We start from the raw sequence: 23,816 nt of genomic DNA on the forward strand, positions 1-23,816 counted from the left end.
CATTACAGTTTTGACTATTAAATGGCAAAATGTGATTAACATCAATGTGTGGATTTTGTTTTCAGAGCAAAATATATTTATTATTATTGTTATATGATACATATTTCTAAAGCATCAAGGTAAACAATGAGCACAATTATTATTATAAAGGCTGTGAAGACAAGAAAACCTGTGAAAACCTCCAGACAGAGGAACATATTTCATCACTTTCATTTTAAATTCAAAAGCCTATATTTCTTAAATTCTGTGTGATTAAAATTACTCTATCAATACTGATATATTTTACCTCTCAGAGAGCTGCACAGCATGGTTGATAGATGGGTGGTGTAAAGATTTTGGTTTATTGAGGAATGCTCAAGGCATCTTCTCTAAAGCAATGCTGCCCTCGTCTGGATAATGCTGACAATGCATCCTGCCTGCCCCATCTCACTTCCTGGATGAGTAATTACCAAAGTGACATAAACCTTTGGCTTGTGTATATAATCATTTTAAGGTCCACAGTGTCTTTGCACCAGTGAACTGAAGGAGCAGTTATTTAATGGTTGATAGAATTTTAGAGTTGAAATATCCCTGCTTACAAAATCTCATTTCATGACTCTCATTATGCCAAGTTGCTGTATCTTAAAGACCACAAAAGGAAACAACAGAAAGAGTATATTTAATCGCTCTGCGGCTGATGGTGAGGCCAGCAGAGTATGCCTCTAACAGACCAGTAACATCTGATCTTTCCGAGGATGTAATCAGAAGCAGAGGTGTAAATCTGCCCAGTGAAGGAGAGAATTAAGATAATGTAACTAGCAGCAGTGAAGCAGAAGTCCAGGCTGGTTGTATTTTTTCCTCAGACAGCATGCTGTCTGCAGGGCTGCCTCCATATCTCATGGACTGTCAGGGTTAAACAGTAATTGGCCAGATGGGACCACACAGAAAGGAATGTCTAATTGCTAAGAAACATATTCTCCTCCTTGGGCCTTGCAGGTAGACAGATACCTTGAGATATTTATGGGCTAACGATATTTGAAATTTGAGTTGACTTCGCTGTGCAGAAAGATGCGTGTGCAGAGTTTGTTTCTGCTGAAAGGGAAACTTTCTCTGTGCAGACCTTAAATCAGAGTTGAAGGCTTGTGTGCACCAGATGATATTGCAACATCACAACTAGTTTGGAAGTCAATCATGATCCAATGTGCATCACACACAAGTGTATTGTGGGAACACGAAGCCTTCAGTGCACATACACCAGAAAAAAGAAGTCATCTTGCATAGTTGTCAAACTTTTGAAATGAAAGATATTTTCATAAATATGAAACGTGTAATTTTCAGAATTTTTAGCTAGGTAATTTGAGTTTTTCTGTTGAAAAATCGTATTGGATATAAATTATTCCAAGCAGAATGTATTTTATATATCTTTAAACATTTTTGGAGATGATGTTTAACGTAAGATCTATATATCCTTTGATTATCACACTTATTACATACACTATTGCCTGTTAAAAAGTAAATTGTTGGGTTAAGTTCTTTATAGAGGCCTAGCATTATGCAACGGCTATATGTGGGTTTAAAATATTTTCTTAACATCCATATAAGTTAACATCCGTATAAGTGGATTTTGAAACATTTAATAAGAGTGGTAAGGAGATTGTTCTTTAAAAAATGCCCATTATTCATATATTTAAACTCTTGAAACGGGTTGAGAAAAAGTGCAGAGCTCAGCTAGAGATCCTATTATAAATGCTTCTTGCGGTGGCTATGTCTTTGCCATCTTGAAGAATAAAGACCATCGAGTGTAGAAAGGATGCTCCCAGGCCAGACAGTTCCTCTGCCTGCCAAGTTTCACATCACAGCACTTCAAATGTCTTTAATCTCCTGCACAGTCAGAGCTCCTGAGGAATTAACTGCAAAGTATTCCGCAAGACCAGCTTTTATTTTCACACACATCACTCTGCACCCAGGCTGAACATTAATTAACACCTAAACTGTGTTGTCTGTTTGGCTTTGTTCTTCCACTGGGGGGAGACTCTGAGAAAGACAAGCCCCTGGCTATACTACGGGATGATTTTGTTTACACAGTCAGAATTAATGACATTATCTCTTATGATTTTATTGGCTTAAGTGCGTCTAATAGTCCGGAAAATTACTTCAAAGCAATAAACAGTTGTGTAAATCATAGTGCCACATCCAATGTTTGCACAATACAAGCCTTATTAACCCCGAGGGTCTTTGTTGATTCCAGCTAGTATTTAGCTGTAATCCCAGAAGTAAAATGTGCTGATACATGAATGGAGAAGTAGCAGTATGGGTTATACCCGTCACCCGCAGCAGTGGTTTTCTCAGCTATCAGCCTGAATGGGCCTGCGGTAACTTTGCCCTGCCTCTTTGACCTTGCCGTGATTGACTTGATCTCCCAGAGAAAAGCTCCCATGACCTCAAAAAGCTTGAGGAAACAGGGGATGAAGACAGACATGGCAGCGCAACAATAGACACCACTCCCAAACACACAGTCAGCATGTTTGAATTATTACTTTACAATGACACGGGGGCTTGAGGTTGCCATGTCGAGCCACATTTGACATCTCTGAAAATCTGAGAGGAAAAAAGATAGGAGAACTGTGATTAATGGCGCCTTCAATACAACATGCTCCAAATGTCTGGTCTGATGTCTGCTTATTTGTAATCAATCCCAATACACAAGCACTTACAGTGATAGAATTATAACCATAAAAATCAGTATAGCACTTTAAAAAACGAATTATTATTTGCCTAAATAATATAGCCTAATAGATTGTGTCAGGCTGAGTTAAATTGTTTCAGATTCAGTTGTCCAGCCAGCAGTCAGCAGTAATTTGCTGAACTGGGTGTCCGACACCTGACAGGTTGTGTTGTTTTCATCTGGGGGTTAAATGCCACTTCCCCCCAGTGGAGTCCACAGCTTGCCGCTTATGTACAGCCTGTGGTCGGGACAACACCTTGGAGCCAAACAATTACATCAAGGTCATGGAGAGGAGGAATGTTCTGCCGATTAGTCCAGCAGCAGCCTGCACAGCCCCCTTCAACCGGGATGGCAACAGACCTGAGCGGCAGAAGCGATCTACATTCAAATCAAAATCTGACTTGTTGGCTTCACTTGTAGCCTACATTTTAATTTCCTAAACACGCCACAGAAAGAGCTTTAGGCCTATACCTTACAGATGCAGAAAATCTCTGGAATATTAGTCTGTGGCGGTGGTGGTTGTGTTCAATTGTAATGAGCCTTAAACAAACCTGATAGGACGACTGAAGTATCGGTGAGCTATTATCGTCTTTTCCACTTTCCGCTCAATCGAAACTCGGATCATTTGCCAACCAGAGATCGGCTCTAGAAAACTCCAGGGCTGGCATTGTAGACTACCTTTGACCAAATTAATGCAATTTATGTTGGAGCAAAGTCTTAATTCCTTTAGTAGGAGCTCCATATCTTTACTGTAGTCCTATAAGAAATACAGACTTATACATTTTAACTCTAACGTTGCTGTACTTTCAATTATCTTATTCTTCCACATTATTTTAATCTTAGACCATTTCACAGTTATTAAGCAATAAAAGTTTAAGGTTAATGTAATAGAATGACGTCATAACATATTAGACCCTGTTTTATTACAGGGTTGATATAATATAGCCTGTTTTCACTGGAAGCCTGCTGGGGGTGTTTTTTCCACGAGTCACTTGTTGACATTAAACCGGCGGCACTTGATGTGATGTGATGTGATGTGTTTATTGCAAACGAATTTCTTTTAAGAAAAGGTGGCTTTTTACATACACACACGGGCTTTCATTGTGCGTAATTACGCACGGTCTATAGTTAAGCTATAAATCACTAACGTGCCTTAATCTCAACATTGCAGATAAATGCAGTATCGGTGCTCATATGGAGATTGGGTCAATACAATTGGGCTGTAGTAGGACAGAAAAGAGGGGTGTGACCATCCCAAAAGTTTTCTTCAATGGGCTACCTGTAGAGTCTCCGAGCGCTACGCATAAATACTCCTCCCTCTGGGGATGAGTTCAGTCCTGAAGGAGAGACACACAAACGAATTTAGGTTTGGGGAATCTGGTTAGGGCGGATTATGAACGCTTTTGGACACCAACCATCTAACCAGCAGACCAGCCCTATTCAGCACCATAGCGCGCAGGAGATCCTAGACATGGCCGTGTACTGCGACAATTACGGTGTGTACCAACAGAACCTCCACCACCATCACCCTCAGAGGCCGCCGACGCACCCCTCCGGCTACGGCCTCGGAGAGTACACCTCACCGTCCACGAACCCGTACCTATGGCTGAACGGACCCAGCATCAACTCCTCTCCTTATCTTCCCGGAAACAACGGCACGTCCTATATTCAGTCTGGATACGGGTCGAACCAGAGGCAGTTCTTACCGCCTCCGACCGGGTTTGGCGGGGCAGACCTGGGCTGGCTGTCCATATCCAGCCAGCAGGAACTCTTCAAGATGGTCAGACCACCTTACTCTTACTCAGCACTGATAGCGATGGCCATACAGAACGCCCAAGACAAAAAGTTGACTCTCAGTCAGATCTATCAGTATGTAGCCGACAACTTCCCTTTCTACAAGAAGAGTAAAGCTGGATGGCAGAATTCAATCCGCCACAATTTATCACTGAACGACTGTTTCAAAAAAGTGGCAAGGGACGAGGATGACCCCGGTGAGTCTGGAATATTTCCCCCAAATTAAGTTAATTAACTTAGTTAAATTAAGTTTTATGTTAAATATTTTTATTGAATCTGCTTCACGGCTTGAATCATGTTGATGCTGCTTTTTATTGATAAAACTAAATAAAGCTGAAACAAGTGGGATCATTCCCGCTCATGTTCTGTTTGATTAGATTTTAAAGATGATTTTTTTTTAAATGTCGTGTTCAGGGAAAGGTTGAGCTAAAAGTTTGTCATCCATATTTAACCCTTGTTTTTGTTTCTTATTTAGGTAAAGGAAACTACTGGACGCTCGACCCCAACTGTGAGAAGATGTTCGACAACGGGAACTTCAGACGGAAGAGAAAGAGGAGGGCTGACAGTACCGGAGCTGAGAGCACCGCTCTCCCGGTCAAGTCAGAAGACGGCCCGCATAAGCTCTCCGACACATCCAGCCTTATGAGCTCCTCCCCGCCCAGCCTGCACGGATCCCCGGCCTCCACGGAGCCCAAGTCGTCCCCGTCTCCGTCCGCGGAGCACAGCCCGTGTTTCGGCACCTTCGTGTCCAGCGTGAACTCGCTACTGGCGGGCAGCGGCAGCACAGACGGCTCCCGGCCCGGGGAGCGGGACTACGGCTCATCGGCGCATCTCGGGGGATTGTCTCAGACCAGAGAGGGCATGTCCGGACTGGGCTCCTACTCGCCCACTTTAATCTCTTCTGTGAACTCTGACAACAACAGAATGAACTATTACACATCAGTTCAGAGCCTCTCCAATCATTTTAGTGTTAATAACCTCATATACAGCCGGGAAGGAACAGAAGTGTAGACTGTCTTTGTCAATGTTGGGCTGCTTACAGAAAAAGTCATTTATTACTCATTAGCCTTCACATTTCTTTAGCCTACTGTTTTTAGGCTATGTACTTATTACTCATGTTCTGGTTAAGTAAGCCTCATTGTAAAACTAGCACTGGAACTGAACTGGTAGGGTTTTTTTTTTAACTGGGCCAATATATTTCAGTGTCATCAGAAAGGAATATTCATGGTTATAAACTGTCACTTCTGCATTATGGTTTGTTCACACTAGTGCAACAAACATTGCAAGCAGTTTATTTGTAGAAAATGATACAACTCACAAATCAGCCTATGGACATCTGAACTGATGAATTTGTAGCCTACTTTATTTTTTATTGTAGCTGCTTGGTTGGGCCAATTCCTGTCTTAAAGAAGGAGACCTATGTACAGAAATTATTTTCATAAGAAGATACATTACATGTGTTTTAGACTAAATTGTGTTTTGTGTTTTATTTAAACTCATGTCGATGTTTGAATAAAAGTCTTTTATTTTAACTTCATGACTGTGAGGCTTGTGTGTCATTCCCCCTCTTCCATCTTCATAAATGTTGGATTAATGTTGAACTAACCATCAAGGCCGCTCAGTAGACTGTGTAATGCATAAGCTACTGACTTCTAATTTAAATTGTTTTAAGACATATGTTATGTATCTCCTATTGGTCTTGGTCATGAAAGTAATGTCATAACACTTTCATGTTCTTATAACATTTCTATTGAGGTGAACAGAATGTTTAATAAGGTCCCTCAATAGTGGTTCTATTGTTTACTTTATTCTGTTATACATTAAATGTACCATTAATGAATGAAATTGTAACTAAGCACAACAGCACCATCTAAACCCCATTTCTTTGTAGATTTCTAAGTGAAATCGGCTGTTTCAAATATGAGAAACCATGCTATGCCTTCTGTCTCTCACAGAGCCTCAATAAAGCCCCAATGCCTGACAAATATTCAGATTGAGGCCTTTTTGGTATTCTAAGAACGTGGTAAATAAACCAGTATAAATGCTTTAGAGCCTGTCAAGAAATCTGAAGTCAAGTGGCTGTAAGCAGTAAAGTGTGTAAGACAGAGACATTTTCCGCTTGTCACTTCCAATAGCCCGATTTCAACATGCAATCAGACCTTTAACTTACTTCCACATGGTTCAGAAGTTCAGCTTTTTGTCTGGGCTGGATTTAACTCAGACTGTGCCTGTTTGATGTTAACCTGTTTGCTGAATATTCCACCTGTCTCCATCTATTCCCAAAGTCTTGTCACGCAAAACACTGTCAGTTTCGTGTGTGTCTGTGTGAATCCTGTTAATGGGATTTGTTTTGTTTTGTTGTTTTTGAATAGGGAACCACTGTGGAAAAGCATCCGCTGAATTGTTCAGCCAGAGAGTTCAACAGCATGTAATGATCTTTTGTTGTGCTTGTGACCCAGGGGACACAGCAGAAAGGGAGAACATATTAAGCAGCCCATGTAGAGGAAATGTCCAAGGGATTTAACACCCCGCTCCTGTCTTATTTTCAAACAATATGGATATGCACGGAATCAAAGTCTGTAAATAAAAGGAAACACCTCTTAATTGCACCTCTTAATTGGTTGATAATTGAAATCACTCAGGCGCTCTGTGGTCTGGAATAAAAGAAAAATTAATTGACAAGACTTTCATGCCCCTTGTTGGAACACAATGGAAGCTGGCAATTCAAGAGATCCCCTCCTGGGCTCAAATGAAAATATTACGATCTGAAGATCTGGGAACAAATTATCTCCCTTAGGCCACATTTTGCTCTATTATCTGTGAAGCATTGCCACGGATCAGACAAAGAGGATTTTTGTCATACAGGAGGAGGTTCTCACAGTAACAAGTTTTCTGTTGAAATCCTCATCACGTCCAATGAATGGAGAGTAAAGCCTTTCATATTTAGAGGCCTTTTAGTTCTTATTACTGTCATTTCTTGTCCATCAAGTCTTAACTATGATACCACTCAATGTGTAATTGTCAGCATACAATAATTCAGTATTAATGTAGATTTTTTTAAATGATTAAAATCAGGCAGTAACTAAATACATTTACTTAAATACATTTTCCAGGTACTTTAGTTGAGTATTTTTTCTTCTTATGGGAGCTAAATATTATATATATAAAATATATAACATTTATTTTTAAAGCTTTAGTCACTAGTTACTTCAGATTACTAATACAAAATATAATCAACTAATACGTTATGGTGTATTATTATAGATTAAGCTACCCATCAGCCTATAAAGTAGTTAAAATTAGCTCCTTTACCAGCCGTAAAATGAGTGATTCTCACATAATAATGCAACAATAATTACAATCCAATAATATAATATATTTTGTTCTGATGTGGGCCATTCTGCATAATGAGTACTTTTACCTTTGGAACTTTAAGTGTATTTTGATGCTTATACTTTTAAGCACTTTTACATTCAAATGCTTTTACAGTATTTCTAAATTGTTGTATTGCTACGTTAACTTAAGTAATAGATAAGTCAAATACTTCCTCCATCACTGGCATTAAGGTACAACTCCAAGCCTGTGTGCAAAGCAAACATCCACTTGCTTTCCAAGTTCGAATCAGCCCTCTCAGTTCTCAGAAACGTAACGCTCCAGTGCCCTGTGCCTGAAGGGCACATTTACCCAGCTCACACCAGTCAGGCCACCATGTCTCTTCTCTACCTGCTTGAGGGCCCCTGGCTCCAGGCCTGAAGGCCCAGGCGCAGTAGAATACCTTAGCATAAGGGTGGCCGCCTGTCCCCACACATGCATAGTGGGCTAAACCCATAATGATGGGTTTCCGCCTCAAAGGGTCATCCCTCCAAGGCAAGGTTGGCTCATAATTGTAGGAGCTGGTGTTTCAGAACTGGATCATTTTAATCCCCCTTCTCTTGATGGGAGTAGATACACCAGCAAGTCATCCAATGCCAACTATGAAGAGCAGGGATGGGCATTTCCTGATGTGTGTGATTTCATCTGTTTTACCTGCAGTGATTTTTACTGATAGAGAACAAATCTATCTAATGCAGAGAATGTATAAAAAAACACAAATAGGGCTGGTGCTCTGTTTAAATTAGGGTGTATTTCCAATTAAGGATATCACAGTTTATATATCGCAATTGGAAAGACACAAAGAGGAGTCGTCTGCAGCTTGGGACCTGGAGACTTGTCCACATCGTCAGCCAGTGAGTGACATGAGCTGGAATGATGAATCACTGCTGGATAAAGTTACACTCAGCTAAGTGAGAAACTTAACTTCCATTAGCTGTTATGTGAGATCTCCTCAACTGATGAACAAGCAACTAGAACAACAACCAACAACTTCCAACCCTCCATAACCTGAAAATCTTCTTTTAAAAATGTGCTGTTCCATGTGCGGTAGACTTACTTCTGATCATGTAGAGTATGTGCTTTGTAAGACAATTAGTTGTTTCCAGAGGCTAATAATTCTCCGCAGCCTATATAACACTACCTTACAGACAAATCTGAGGGATAATATGAAAAGGGAGACTGTGTGACCCCAGTGAAGAACATGATATCTTGGCAATAGGGGGGCTGAGTACAGTCTGGGATTACCCTGAAATTTCACATCTGTTTGTAGCAGTCAGTAGGCATTATAGGGATCATTTCTTATATTACAGCTCAATCTTTTGAGGAAGTTAAATATTTAAGAGAACAATATGATGACAGCTTCTGGGGAAGCCACTATATGTCTGTAAGGAGGGGGTGGGCACCTCTCTTCAATGCACTTTAAAAGGATTGTGTGTACAAATGATAGCTGAGGAGAATGTCTATCAATTGGCGTGACCTGATTCGGTTTCATCATGTCCATAAAAAGCCTAACGTATGGGCCGGTAACTGCATGGGATCCCTGCTCTGGACAAGCAGCCATATGGATTATTTTATACAGAACAAGAGCGCAAACTGCTCGGTTGTTGAGAGCATGTGAAAAATTAGACACCTCTTACTACACCACTTGTCATACTCCAGACTTAGCTTTGTTCTTTTTATTTTATTTCTGTTTTAGATTAATTCAGATAAAGATTCCGATTTGCTTATTATATTTCTGTTACTCTGCAGAGAATATTCAAAACTGAATGCTAAAACATATAAACATCTGTCACAGTTAAAGTTTCCCCACCAGGCAATTAGTTGTTTTTGTCGTACATATAATTTTCTTTTATCATGTCAACCTCGAATCTTTCCCCCTGTTCAAGCAGTGGAAACAAGCTGGTGTGGATACCCGGACCTAGAATTATTGGTGAGCACAGGAAGGGCAGCCGCTTTAGAACTCTTGGCTTGCCAGTAGAGGAACCTGCTGAAAGAGTCAAAGAGATACAAGGATTAACGGACTAGAACGAGTCCCAGTAAATCCAATCCCAGAGCCTGTCTTCACATCCCTCTGTCTGGAAAACCTATCCCCAAAACAATGTAACTTATCCCCTGCTCACTCTATTGCTGGAATATAGTCTTTGTTCTCACATTAGGGAACTGTAGGCAGATCATCCGTTATCCGTGACCTTTGTCATAACAAACCATGGCAGTGGTTTAACACACTGATGAGAGGCCAGAAAAGAAAGTTCACATCAGCCATGCTGATGTTTCAAACAAATTATGGGTCATTCTGACTCACTTGAAACCAAGCATCTGTGATAAAATTCAGAAATGTAAAAAAACTCTAGTCTCTGATAATCTCAAAAGAGTGAAAGTCTTACTCATAAACTCAAAATCTGCAGCCATCCATCACCTACATGAAATTCCAAACCATGACCTTATGAGAACAATATCCAGGGTTCATGGAACATCAATTTCTATGTGCAGTGCAGCAGAACAAATATCTGAGTAACAGCCAATATGTAATCATTTTAGCTCGGTTCAGGAACCACTTTAAGTCTTGCACATGATAATGGTGCATTTGACCTGTTGGCGCACACTAAAACTCACTAGGGTGATTGCTGCAGTAGTAAAAAGGCTGGAGACATACTGTAAAAAAACAACAAAAAAACATGAAAATTAATTGAATACTAACATTTAAAATTAAATCGACTGAACCAAACAATGTTAAAGTTTCTGGGGAAAATATCATGTTTTGTGCTGCTGATGCCTTGCAGTGATACCACCCAGCTAGCAACACCTGCGTGCTGTCATTACCTGCTCTTCACAGACAGGAAGTGGTGACAGATGACAGAGGAAGTAGCTACCCAGAGGGAATCCATTTTACCCACTGCAGACTGGACTTTTGGTGGCAAGACGGAAGTGAGGATATCATTCGGTCCTCAGGGGATCCTCGAAATAGCTACCTCTGTACCACTTGTCAGTTATTGTCAGCAGTTCTAAAGGAAGCTATCTCTCAGTGTGAATGCTACATTAGATGAAGTCCCTGTTGTCAAAAGATGCAGCCCACCTGGAGCACTTTTTGCTGCAGAAGCAAACCAGAACTGACCTCATGTATTTCACCAGCTCCCATGATGCATTTTTCAGTTTCAGTCCTGTGTGATGCTGGTGCATCTGCCCTGAGGAATTCATTGACTGCTCCCCCCATAAACAACACTCCACTCCCCCCAGTCCCTAATGAGACCCCCTACAACTGTCTCTATTATGAGGGATGCATACCAATAGAGAGACACGAGAGGGGAGACAGACTGAGCCTCAGAGACTTCTGGAGCCCTCCCTTGCCTAAACCATCAAACGCACCCCTCACAGTGAGTCAAATAATGGGCCTGATCAACATTTAACCAAGTTTTCTCCATGTAAGCCGCGGATGATCTATGGCTGAAGGCTCTAAATGATAGCCTTTCAAAAAGGACAGGCATGCCCCCTCCGAATGCTCCTTTTGTGTTTGCCACTAATCCCAGCATGCACTTCAAGGCCCTGGCTCACTTCTGAGGCAGCTGCTATCATCTTAAAGAGGAGGGAAAGAAAGGCAGCTCTTTTAAAGTGCTTTAATCAAGAAGATGTAATACCATGATAAGCTGATCACCCCCTGAAGCATGTAATTATACCACAATCAGCTATTAATTATTACATTATTACAATTCATGTCTTTCTTTATTTTTATTGCCTTAACATGCTGAAAATACAGGCTAGACATGGTTCTATATTTATTAATACAAAAAAAACTGTGTTGGATTCAACACATTCATCTCCTTGTGTGACACAGGGATTATTTTAGGAATACAGAGATACCATGAACATTAAAATCAGCCTGGCTTGTGCGGTAGCAGCGCAGGAAACAGAAAGGAGATACTTATTTGCAGACAAGTGTTCAAACAAACATCAGCACACAGCAAGTGCTATGTGTTTACTCTGGTATTGGAGTCTATCAACCCCAAACAGCTTGTGTGTCAACTATAAACACAAGACGTGCACCCTGTCTGGGGAAACAGGCTTCCAAGCTCGCTCCTGCTGTAAAAGCTCCTCTCTTAACACTCTGAGTTCTCAGTCTGCAGTTGGTACTTGCGCTGTGTTTCGTGATGAAAACAAGCAAGTGTTTTGTCACCCTAACTCATTTAACGCAATCTGTTCTCCCATGTGATGGCATTCCAGTGTTATGACATAATCCAGGATGCACATGTGCGGTATCAACTCCACACTGATGCTGACAGCACAGCTGAAAAGCCGACATCATCTACAGAAGTGTGTTGACATGCCCCCACTTGACAAAGAGGCCTTTTTTATTTGCCATGAGGGAAAATGGGTTTTTACAAGCCTTGGATAATCAGAGGCATACAAAGTCATGATTAAAACAGCGAGAAGGAAGCACTGTGTTGAGCCTGTGAAATAGAGATGGTGTGCTAATTAACTGTGTGATCGATGGGTCACTCCCATGTCCCTGTGTTGACTTACATTCATTTAAAGAAGAAATAGAATAGACAGGTACATGACAGAAGGAGGACAGCATGTGTTATCCTTAACCTGAGACCCAATATAAAACATTAAGCATCATTCTGAATTGCAAAAGATAGACTCAAGAGTCACAGTGTACATCCTAATAATTATGTGGCCTGCTTATCTGTGCTTTTGATGCTTTATTTGTGATAAAAAAACAGGTGTTAGTTTAGTAAGTTATATGAAAAACCAATGCAGAGTTTGGTAGTTTTTATATCTTACAGTGTTCCTCTTAGCCGTTCTGTTGCAAATCAGACTGTGATTTAAGAAGCAGCTTTTTAACTCGTCATTACGACAAGAAAGCAGCAAACAGCTTCTGAAAGAAGGTCTGTGGTGGCATAATCAAGTTTTCTTAATGTTTCTACTGTATGTCATACCAGAAATAATGTAAGGCCTGTGCCTTCTTCTATAAAACCTTTCTATATTCACCTACTCTATGAGCCTAAATGGGATATTTAAAGAATTGTTGGGAGACACACTTTTCTATTTACTTTAAACTGCCAGAGACCAGCTCACTGACAGGGACATCAAGATTGATGGGACACTGTCTTAATTAGGTGGGTCAGGCCTTGGTCAGATAGCTTTGTGAAACTGTCAGTACCCCTCCCTATATAAATTGTGTAATTATCCCTTTCATTACACTCAGCTTTCAGGCTACCTGATAGAATTCAAAGGGAGGTGTCTCTATCTTTTATCATTATGCTAATAGGGACAGTAGCTTTAAAGCTAGTCTGCCAGTATAGTGGAAGACCCCAGTCAGGGACTGTCTGTCTGCAGGATGATGGGCCAGGACATGTCTGCAGGCCCACAGGGCATTAAAACCAGGAGGGGAGAGCTGCCTTGGGACAAGTCCTGGAGGGAAAGCCCCCCTGACCCTTATCTGCATTCTGGTGCATTGCTCAGACGCCTCAAGAACCATTTGAATAAGATTAGACATTAATGACCTTCACAAATGAGCAGACAGAAGATGCTTTGTTTGGGTCTATCTTAGGACTCCTCTGGCATCTAGGCATATGTGGTTGGATCTTGTAAATCCCCTTTATTGGTCTCTTACCTGTACTAAGAAGCCACAGGCTTTACAGTTGCAGTTAGTACATTCAGCAGTGCCAATTGTAGACCAGTAGCACTGCAGAAAGAATTTGATGAAGGAGGAATGATAAGTGGTTAATTTCCATTCTGTTAAATAAGCCAGGCACACTGCCCTCTGCGTACATGTCAACACTGGGAGCTTGTATGGGTCACACACTAATGATGGAGCTTACAGTTTAGCACTCTTCTCTCACTGAATGAACAGAACAAATACTGTAGATTACATCACTCCTATCAATACTTTTACCTATGAGAAAGTTAAAAGTACTCCTAATAAAAACCTTACAATCACATATGCCTTTATTTTAAATATACTGAATTCATAAATCCTCCATTAAGTAGATTCAGTATCTATTAGGAGAGTGCCTGCATAGTGGCTCTGAAATGATGACACATGTTGAACTATGCAGGGGTTGGACTGCTTCTACAATTAGATCAGACCATCTAGCCAATAAATATAATGAGAATGAATCACAGAGTTGTGCTGTTTTTAATGGTGTGTAATGCTACGAGCGCTGACAGCGTAATAGTCCCCGGCTCTATTGACTTTTCTCATTACATGGCGGCAGAGGCCTTGTCCAACCACTATATTTAACCACCACAGGAGCAATCATCTCAGGCCCATATTACAGGACAGCCTTTTATGAAGCTCACAATCATCAGGCGTTTAGATTTAATGAAAAGAGCCACCTGCGAAAGTGCATGGACAGACCTCAGAGACAAGCGACCGTTTAAAATAATCCTCAGATGAATCATGCAACTCATGGACGTAATGGATGCAATGATCAAATGGGTTTTTAACTGCAGATGCATGAAAGTGTGTCCCACAGCTTTATTTTTTAACCCTGAAACTTAGATTTACAGAGTTTGTCATAAATAACTCAAATATGCAGACAAGAAACAAAGCTGTGTGCATGGTATTTCATGTAAGAAATAGGTATTTGTGAGATCACGATGATGCAACAACACAAAGCTGCTCTGGCCCTGGTGTGAACGGCCTGATCAGGTGTACAGTGTTGTTCCTGATTAAAAGCCAAGCTCATGCCAGAGCTCGGGAAGCTGTCAGCATTTTTGTAAGACAGGAAAAAAGCCTGCTCTCACAGACAATGCATCCTTCATCCTTTTCTCTGCCAAAGTCTGTATCGTATGACCCAAGACTTTCCAACATAGCCCAATCTACTCACTGATTCTAAAGCAAAAGGCTGTTTAATAAGCTGATATGAATGAGGAAATAAATGCCTGAGGACCTTGATGATAGTGTTTGACATGGCCTGACAAGCTTTGTGCATTAACTGATTATTTACATTGACCTTTCTCAGAGATACCTTGAAGTATTAAATGAAAACATGCCTCTGTCTTTCAAGTTGTTCTTTGTCTCACTTTTCCTCAGCAACTGTGCAGGTCAGGTTGGATTATTATTTACAGTCAACAGTGCTGGAGATCCACATGGGGGATGGATCAAGAGTTTTAAATAGTAATCACCTTCCCGGCTGATGATCACCTTTGCAATAAATGCGCTAAATATCAGTGAAGACTGCTATTGAGTACTTATTTATCTCAGTTGTGTCAAGGATGATGGACACACTGACAGTCTGCTTCCTTTCCTTGATTGTCATAGGGACTTTTTGTAAGGGAAACCAATAAAGATTCATATCAAATATCACTTCTTATCTGTGCCGCTTGAATTGAGTGTCCTTGTATTTTTCTACAAACAGTGACAATGCTGGTTATGTTATTGGCAGGCACAGAGGCAATATTATCGCTTTGCCATCATTTTAGAGTTTTAGCATATAACACAGATGCCAAATAGGGAAACACTCAAAAAAGAGAAAGATAAAGCAAAGTGCCCCTTAATGAACAAAGTTCTGAGTTTGACTCCAACTCACAAAACTGGTCACATTCTGCCTTAATTTTGCTTTTTTAAAACATAAAACATAGAATAGTATGTAAAACAAAGATAATAAAGAAAAATGATAAGAAATAAATAACAATACAAAATTGTTAAGAAGAAGCAATCCCCTAAAATGATGATTATAATTAAGACAGCAGTAATGTATTTCTCTGTTAATCAATTAATTGTTGGGTCTATAAAATATCATGAAAGAGCAAAAAATGGCATTGCAATCACAATTTCCTAAAGCACAAGGTATTGATATCCAATGCCTGTTTTTTTTTCCAGTCAGCACTTCTTTACTGTCAAATAAGACAAAGAAAAGCAGAACATCCTCACTATTTAGAAGTAATCAAAATAGTTTCCAATTACTTTCTTGTCACTAGAATGTATTATATATAATGATAAGGATGGAAGCATATGTATGGGTTGTCAGATTCTGTCCTTTGTTTGTATCATATTTCAGCCTTTCATCAGTTTGGCCTAGTCTGTATTAAGTCACATGCTGTGGCAATGGAGCCAGCATAGATTAGACAATCAACCTAGTATAAGTCAGTTTAGCCCAGCTTTTCATTTCCTGAATTGAGGTGAGGATTTTGTTGAAGATAAAGGACATACATTTATGATTTATAATATTTTTTAGTGTTATTTGGAACTCTACCAACAATAGGTCACTGGGTGTTTGTTTTGTCACTGTTGGTCCACTGCACTCACAGACATGGTGTTGTTTTTCACTGTGTCCTTGTTGCAGTCTCTGGCTTTGTCATAATGGCTGGCCCTTTGAGGGCGTGCCAGCTCCTGAACACTCTGAGATGATTATTTTGACATCTTATGGCAAGTAGAAATCTCCTCTCAGCGGGTTGTGCTTAAGCGCAGCGAAGAAGCATTCCTTTGTTAAGTGTTTGTGTCACACTTAAAGGATTAGAAAGCTTTTGAAAAGCACATGGAATAATGATTGGAATCACCTACTGAATAGTTTTACTGCTCAGGTTATACAGGCAATGAACTGCAAATTTATTTATGGGGTAAAATTAGCAACTGTGCCAGAATACACTGAGCATGTAGCTCCAGAATCCAGGTTTTGGGCACCGTTCCAGGAGCTGGCAGGGGTTCACTGTGAGTATGTGTTACCCATATGATATTTGACAGAATGTACATTTATGTTCCCATATTTCATAGTTTTTCTCAGGGTCATTTTAAATCTCCTCACCTGTATCTCACATTTAAATCTTCACATGTAGGCATGTCTGAATCTAAACTGGGATAGGCGTAGCTGGGATAAATCACTGCAGACATTTCTACCTCGATGGTTCCCATACATCTCCGATTTTATTGTGTCTTAGGATCCTCTGTCTTGATATGGCTTTGGTATGGTGACAGAGGTTTTTGGTTTCTTACTGGAGGAAGGAGAGAGAACGAGGGCCTCTGCTGGGCAGGTTGTGGTACTGATTAACCCTAAACCCCTTTACCCTAGCCCTAAAAAATACATGAGTGAAACATATCAATCTGAATTTTTTCCCATACAGTATTTTTCACTTGTTCTCACTTTCTAGCTTTACAAATAGTTTACATACTACCAGTGAACATTAGATAACTCAAATTAAACATGACAACATTAGGATACTATAGTTGTCTCCTCTGCTGCCATCTTGTTGTCTGTCTTGTTTTTCTGAATTAGCTTTTTGTTCATTTCTTTAGTAGTCAGTATTTAGGTTGGATTGTAGCTAACTACCATGCATCATATTGTGGCATTATTTATTGGTGGATATGTATTGTATTGTTATTATATTACATTTACATTACATTTACTCATTTTAACTGACGCTTTTTTTAATCCAAAGCGATATACAATTGCTATGTATTTCAGAGGTCACATGCCTCCGGAGCAACTAGGGTTAAGTGTCTTGCTTGCACAGTGTGGATGTGTAGCAGTGGGAATCGAACCCTGGGCTCCCACACCATCGCAACCCCATTATTATGTGTGTATGGATTTTATAACATCTTTTTATTCTGTTTTTAGGGTGCCTTTTTAACATCAGGCTATCAAGGCTAACTCTGAATTATACAGTCTTTTTTTCTATTGATGAATAAATGCTGCCCCTTTACATAAACTAATAAAATAAAATTTAAAAATATATTATCACAATCACGTCAGTTCACCAAATTACAAAAAAAAACAGACCTTCTCACTCATCTCTTTTTGTCTAGACATGTTTTGGTTTTATTTGCCCAGATTTTTAGCCAGCCCGATACAATTGAGGTGAATGGAATTTCATTTGAGGTGCTCATGCTTTCGAACTACTATATAACCAATGAAATAGTCCCAGTAAAAAACACTTGACAGCACATTCTATGGATTATCCAGAGGAACAAGGATAGTTTTCTGGAACAAGTTGTTGCTGTTGAAATGTCTCAAATGTAATTTTTTCAATGTTTTAAGAACCATAAAGGAAATTTAATTAATTACTATTGTATTGTTAAAAATTTCAAAGAAAAGATATGTCAGTTCAGATAGGCCAATAAAACCAAAACTGTCACTCTATCTGCATTGCTACCATTATGTTTTTTGGGGGGTGAACCAACCGTTTAAACACACTACTGGATTCAGATAAATAGATTGCTTTAAAGATCCTGTGTGAGAGAACTAAACGTGTCAGTCATGTTCTCCAGTTTCAGGTCCCTGAATGACTGAGGGGAGATGGACATCACTTAGGGATCCCCAGGGGAAGAAATTCCTCCAAGACTTAGTGTTTTCCTTGCTGCTCTTTGCAAATGAGTTCCCAAGCCATTTCCATTAAGATACTTGGGGCAAGCTTTCTGTGAGCTTCACAAAATGTATAACCAGCCAAAGGGCAGGGGTTTGTCAGACAAACCTCTGAAGGTGTAATCCATAGTGTTAAAAGCAGAGTGGCTGACCTTTGGTTTGAACTATCTGATGTCTGTCTTCTTCACTGTGAACTAAAATAAAAAGTTTAAATAAATTTTGACCTCTGGTTGAGCTTTGAGTCAGATTTCTACACATGGCTGCAGGCAGTCAGAGTGTCCAGGTTGGTTATAAATCACCAGAGGAGAAATGACTGACATGTCTCAAATGTTTACATGCAGCCCCTATTCTTCAGCTTGGGATCTGAGAGGCTGGTTGGCAGCGCAGCATTTACCCCCTATGCCTTCCCAGAGGTTGTATTACTGCGTCCATACATCACCCTGACACGAGCGCACTCATTGAAACGGCCTGGCTAGACCCTGTCTCAGGATGATGACATATTTGCCATTCCACTCAGTGAGGTGTGTGAGCATCTTGTCACTTATCACTGTCAGAGATCCACCAGCTCAAACCATACACATCCCTGTCCAACTTAGCATTTATTTAAAGGATATATGCAGGATGATTTCACTTCTTTATGTCTTGTAGTGTGTTATGGATGATCTAATTAGTGGCAAGACCCCAACATTTAGGCTCCGACATCGATACGCTTCTAACCCTGCCTGGGAGTCCCCTTCGACACAACTTCCCTTGCTGCTCCTGAGGGTAATGGAGGGAGGAAGAATGTGTAGGGAGGAAGTAAGTTTCCTCCAGGCAGATTGCTGGATGGAGAGACGGAGAAACAGACAGATGACAATGGCAGGGAGGCTGGGGCCTGAGTGTCGCCTCAGGGAGAGCTGCACCCTGCTACATGTTGGCTCTGGCCGCTACGCTAAGTGCACCGAGCTGAGGCCTTCACAGCGGATTTGGCAAGGTGATCCCTTCACCCACCCCCATCCATCTCCTGCCAGCCGCTCCCTTCTCTCCTCTTCCTCCCTTCGTTGACACCCAACCAGGAGGTGATGACTTGACGCAGAGTGAAGACAGGTCTGGGAGCGTTATCTCCACCATTACCACTTTTGTATCTTCTTTTGTGGCAGTCTAATTATCTATGCAGTTGTTTTAGGAAACAGCACAACTGAAGATCTCATTTAAATTTCTTTTGGTCCATGTCATTTATTCCCCTTCATTTTTTTAACGTTGTTTTTATGTGTGTGTATAGTGACTTATGTATGCATGTATATATTTATGTATGTATGTATGTATTATAGCCAGACTGATGCTGGATTTTTGAGGCCAGAATTGATATTGATTTTTGGGAGTTTAAAAAATCCAATAATGATATATTACAACAATTATTTAATTTTTTTTTTTTTTAAGAATTGTGTCCAAGATACATATTAAGTGGAACATTTTACATTCAAAAATCAACTTTGTCATTGCTCACATGTGGACAATACATGTATCTAACTTAACTCAAACCTACTTTGGTATTTCTATACTGCAATTTCTTGTTACTTATCGACTGACATTTACACAGAATATGTATGTAATAAGCTAATACTGGTCTTTAAAATGGCAATTTGGGTTTTTTATATTTGGGTATTTTATTTTGGTAGTTTTGGAAATAATTTCTACCAGTAATAATAACACTGCACTGACCAAAATAATTCCTGAGATTGAGGTACACATGACATCTCTAAAAAGAAGAAGAAACACAAAACACAGAAATCAAAGTCAAACAGTATATTTATGCAAACTTTCCATTGCAAATATCCATCACAGTTTACAGACCAACTCCCTAGTTGAGCCTAGACTTACAATACTGTAGTTGTGCGCACACATTTTTTTTCAACTAGTACTAAAAGTTTGGGTGTCCTCTTTTTCAGTTTTACCTTCAGATAAAGAGATTAAGATAATCTGACTAAACTGTCTGATTGATTTGTGTTTGTGTTTCTTGCCCCATTGGACTTTGCTGTGTCAATGTCGCCATATTTCCCAAATCTCAGCAATTATTGTAGTAAGTAAAATGTTATCATAAACAATAGAAATGATGGCCTATATCTGCCTATAACTATAAAATTAGCCAAAATAAACCCTAATTATCCTTTAATGGACAGAGGCCAGGTTTGTGGTGAACGAGGGGTAAGCTGGATATTTAGGCTGACAAATTGTTTCATACACATACAAACAGGCCTGAAGCACTGATCCCTCCAGTAGTCAGACACCGTGTCTCCATGTCTATGTTGAATGACACTGAACATTGCTTCCTGTAGTGAGGCTGCATTGTTTCTTATGCAGGATTTAGAAAGCCGATATCAAATTCTACTCAATTCAAAGAACCTCTGTTTTATTAGAAAGACAGACAGGTGATTGCAGCTTTTAAGAGTCTGCATCACAGACAGCGACACAGCTCAGAGGAGAGGTGGAAAACTTGATGATGAACGGAGTAGAGGTGTAGATGTATTGAATTGCAACAACATTCCTGAAGGTAAACTTCAGGTATTGAGATGCTGTGGTAATTTGTAGTGGGTTGTGTCATGGTTCCAATTGCTCTCTCTCTCTGTTTTTTTTTAAATTCCCATTGCTCAAGGTGTTGATGTTGAACTGAATGACTTGACAGATGAAGTTATAATCTTTATGACAACAGCCCAAAGGGTTTTTCTGTAGCCAATGATGTAAATTTCAGGTGGGTGTGACAATGATTGACTGCCTTATGACAGAGCTTTGCAAATCCTTTAATCCGTTCATAAAGCTCAATAGGGGGCACTTGATGCACTTTATCCTAGCACCTCTCCCCATCTGGCTTCTGTAAAAGACACTCAGTGCTGTCAGATGTGCTGAGGAGCTGATGACATGCTGCCTTTATGTTTCATAACAGAAATTCACTCAGTGTACAGTATTAATTTAACATATAGATAGAAGTAGGCACTAACTAAACACATTAACACTGTTTATTATGTTTCTCTTAATATTTGAATTCTTTTTTTTTTAAATACTCCTTACATTTTTGCCCAGAAAAGTGTTGTTTTTTTAAACAAGGGTAAGGAAATACTCTAGAAGGCAGACTAGAATTTATATGTGCTGTCCATGGGTGCAGACTGCTGGAATCTCTGTAATTTTATGGCCATACGGATTGTAGAACAGCTTGCCATCTATGACTGAGTGTCTTGGTTGCTGTCGAGTGTGTGTGATCTATGGATTTGTGTCCCGCTCCAGTGACAGTCTGAGCTTCTTCTTCACACAGAAGCCTTTTATCTCATGGAGACACAGATGAACCTGGAAACTGCAAAGAGATAGAAACTCCCAGTAAAAAAAAAAACTAAAAAGTAAGCAGATTTTACTTAGGCTGGGAGGGTGATTTTTTTGTTGTTGTTTTCTGTATTAATACAATCTTTTTCGACATACAGAAGATATGTAATGCTCATACTGGTAATGCTATACCACATAAAGGTATAGCTGCCCTGATTTGTAACACAAAGTGCACTCATAGATGAGTTCCCAGTTATTGGGTTACAATGAACGCAACTATTCTTGTACTACAAGTTTCAGATAGGGATTTGTTTGAATCAGTTAATTCAGTTATTGAATGCTGCCACCTGGTGCAAAGCTTGGGTAACAACTTCTCAATCCTGTGAGAAATGTGTTTTGTAGGTCTGATGTATTTTGTGTTGCAGATGATTCAGGATGACTGTTAATGTATTCATATAGGAAAAAACATATAGACATACATAGAGGAAGAGGAAGAAAAACCATGTGGGTTATTATCAGATAATCAGTTAACAGCAAAACTCACACCTGTATGCAGGTATACTGGGGTCCACATGCCTGACACAACCCAGAACAAAAGGTGCACTAACTAGGGCCAAGCAGCAGGTCAAGACCATCACGGAATAGTATTTAAACATGTGGTTTAATACACTTTTGCTTGTATGCTCTGTGAACAAATTAATCTTAAACAATGAATGACCAAAATCAGTAGCTTTTAGCAGTGGACCTACACTTACTGGTGACTACATACACAAATGTCAGATCAGCTGTAATAGACCTACACAGGCCTAAGTTATTTCCTCATTAAAAGCATATTAAAAGACAGAAATCATAATCTGATAAGTCTGTTGTTATCATAGGCTAGGTAAATAATTTGTCATGTGCAGTGCTTGTATACACCAGTGTTTTACTGAAGTAAACTTGACAGCTTGAACTGCATTCAGTCATTTTGTCAATGAACATAGGCCTACTACTAAACTGAAATCTCAGCGGATTTTAGTTTGAGATCTTGTTTGTGTGCTGCTGGAGTAAAAGATAGTTCTTATAGGCATCTGATCTAGAAAGAAATGGGCCACATACAGCTATGTATACAAGATATTAAAAAACAAACACCAGAATCCTTGCATGTATAAGGAAACATTTTTAACTTCCACAAAAACCTGTACATATAATTTTTTTTAAACACTGTCTTATGTCCTCTGATCTTTTTTTTTCTTTTATCTCTTTAATCATTATCTTCTATGGACCATCTGTCTGGATACAGTGGATTTGAACAATTTGTTAAATTCTCTGCAGTATTCTATCTCTAGTTTTTGTCTCTGTGTCCGGGTTACACCAATTCAGTTGAACTGTGTGCTGTGTCAATATAGGTTAACTGTGTGTCTCTACGCGTTGCACCCACTGATATCTATCACACCTGCCAATCAGGGGGCACATTAATCAACAATGGTGTCAAGCAGCATGGGGCAGAGAAAGTGCTCTCCTTCCATCCATCACCCCGTAAAAAGTTGGTATCAGGCGTAGATTTAAATTTATTCTTTTTTTTTTTACCACACAGTCAGATTGGGCAGGAAGATTCTGCACAGATGGATTAGTTCAGTTTGTCTCCATCATGGGTTGCGAGACCTGGCTGAACACCCTCTACCTCTTTTTCTCTGTTTCTCGGTCCCAGCCAGGTAAAGTGGAGAATTGGCTTCAGGTAATTTGGAAAAGATCTTATCTTTTGTTAACAATCGAATGACACCATAATGGAGCAGCAGGGACGCAATTACCTTTTAGCCCTCCTCCTTTTCTTCCTCCCTCTCACCTTCCCTCCGCCTTCACCTCAGCCTTCACTGACAAATTAAGATGAATGACCGTGATAAGTAAGGAACCTGTCTACTTTCCAATATCACACGGTCAGGTTGAGTTTAAGAGTGCCTCATGAGTACAGAGAGGTACACCTCATCACTTGGTGTTATTCCATTATACTTGTTCCCTGTAAAACCTCTTTTTCCCTTATTGAAATTTTTAGAGTAGTATTTAAATTTCAAATCAAAATTAAATTTAAATACACAATCATACCAATGTGCAGTGAAATACAGCCTTGCCTTTTCCATAGACTTAGCAAATAGATAAATAATAGACAGTGTTGAGAAGAATAATTTAAAATATATGGAACCATTAACAACAGCAGACAAAAGACAGAATAGAGAGTAAGTTTGATGTGTCTAAAATCTGTAATGTACTGTATCCCAGCTGTTGCTGTGTCATGACGTCAAGACAGGGAAGCAACAGTGCCATAAATGTTCACTACCTCAAAGAAAAGTGACACACCTTGAAAGACACACACCTAT

At 39.8% G+C, this 23,816-nt stretch overlaps 1 protein-coding gene across 1 annotated transcript; it reads left to right on the forward strand.

The window, feature by feature from the left end:
* The first annotated feature begins 3,846 nt into the window (after positions 1-3,846).
* foxi1 (forkhead box i1) lies at positions 3,847-6,035 on the forward strand. The gene is made up of 2 exons (XM_038734961.1): positions 3,847-4,695; positions 4,974-6,035. The coding sequence occupies exons 1-2, from the start codon at positions 4,098-4,100 to the stop codon at positions 5,507-5,509; spliced, it is 1,134 nt and encodes a 377-aa protein (XP_038590889.1). The 5' UTR covers positions 3,847-4,097; the 3' UTR covers positions 5,510-6,035.
* Positions 6,036-23,816: the final 17,781 nt, after the last annotated feature.

Source organism: Micropterus salmoides, unplaced genomic scaffold, assembly GCF_014851395.1.
Source record: "Micropterus salmoides isolate LMB-PRFRI ecotype aquatic unplaced genomic scaffold, ASM1485139v1 Ms_hic_scaffold_21, whole genome shotgun sequence".
Taxonomy (NCBI): Eukaryota; Metazoa; Chordata; class Actinopteri; order Centrarchiformes; family Centrarchidae; genus Micropterus; species Micropterus salmoides.

Bases quoted from the DNA above. Each gene is read 5' to 3' on its own strand.
- foxi1 (XM_038734961.1), top strand. From the start codon at position 4,098: ATGAACGCTTTTGGACACCAACCATCTAACCAGCAGACCAGCCCTATT. The intron at 4,696-4,973 runs GTGAGTCTGGAA...TTTCTTATTTAG, and splicing joins AAGGGACGAGGATGACCCCG to GTAAAGGAAACTACTGGACG.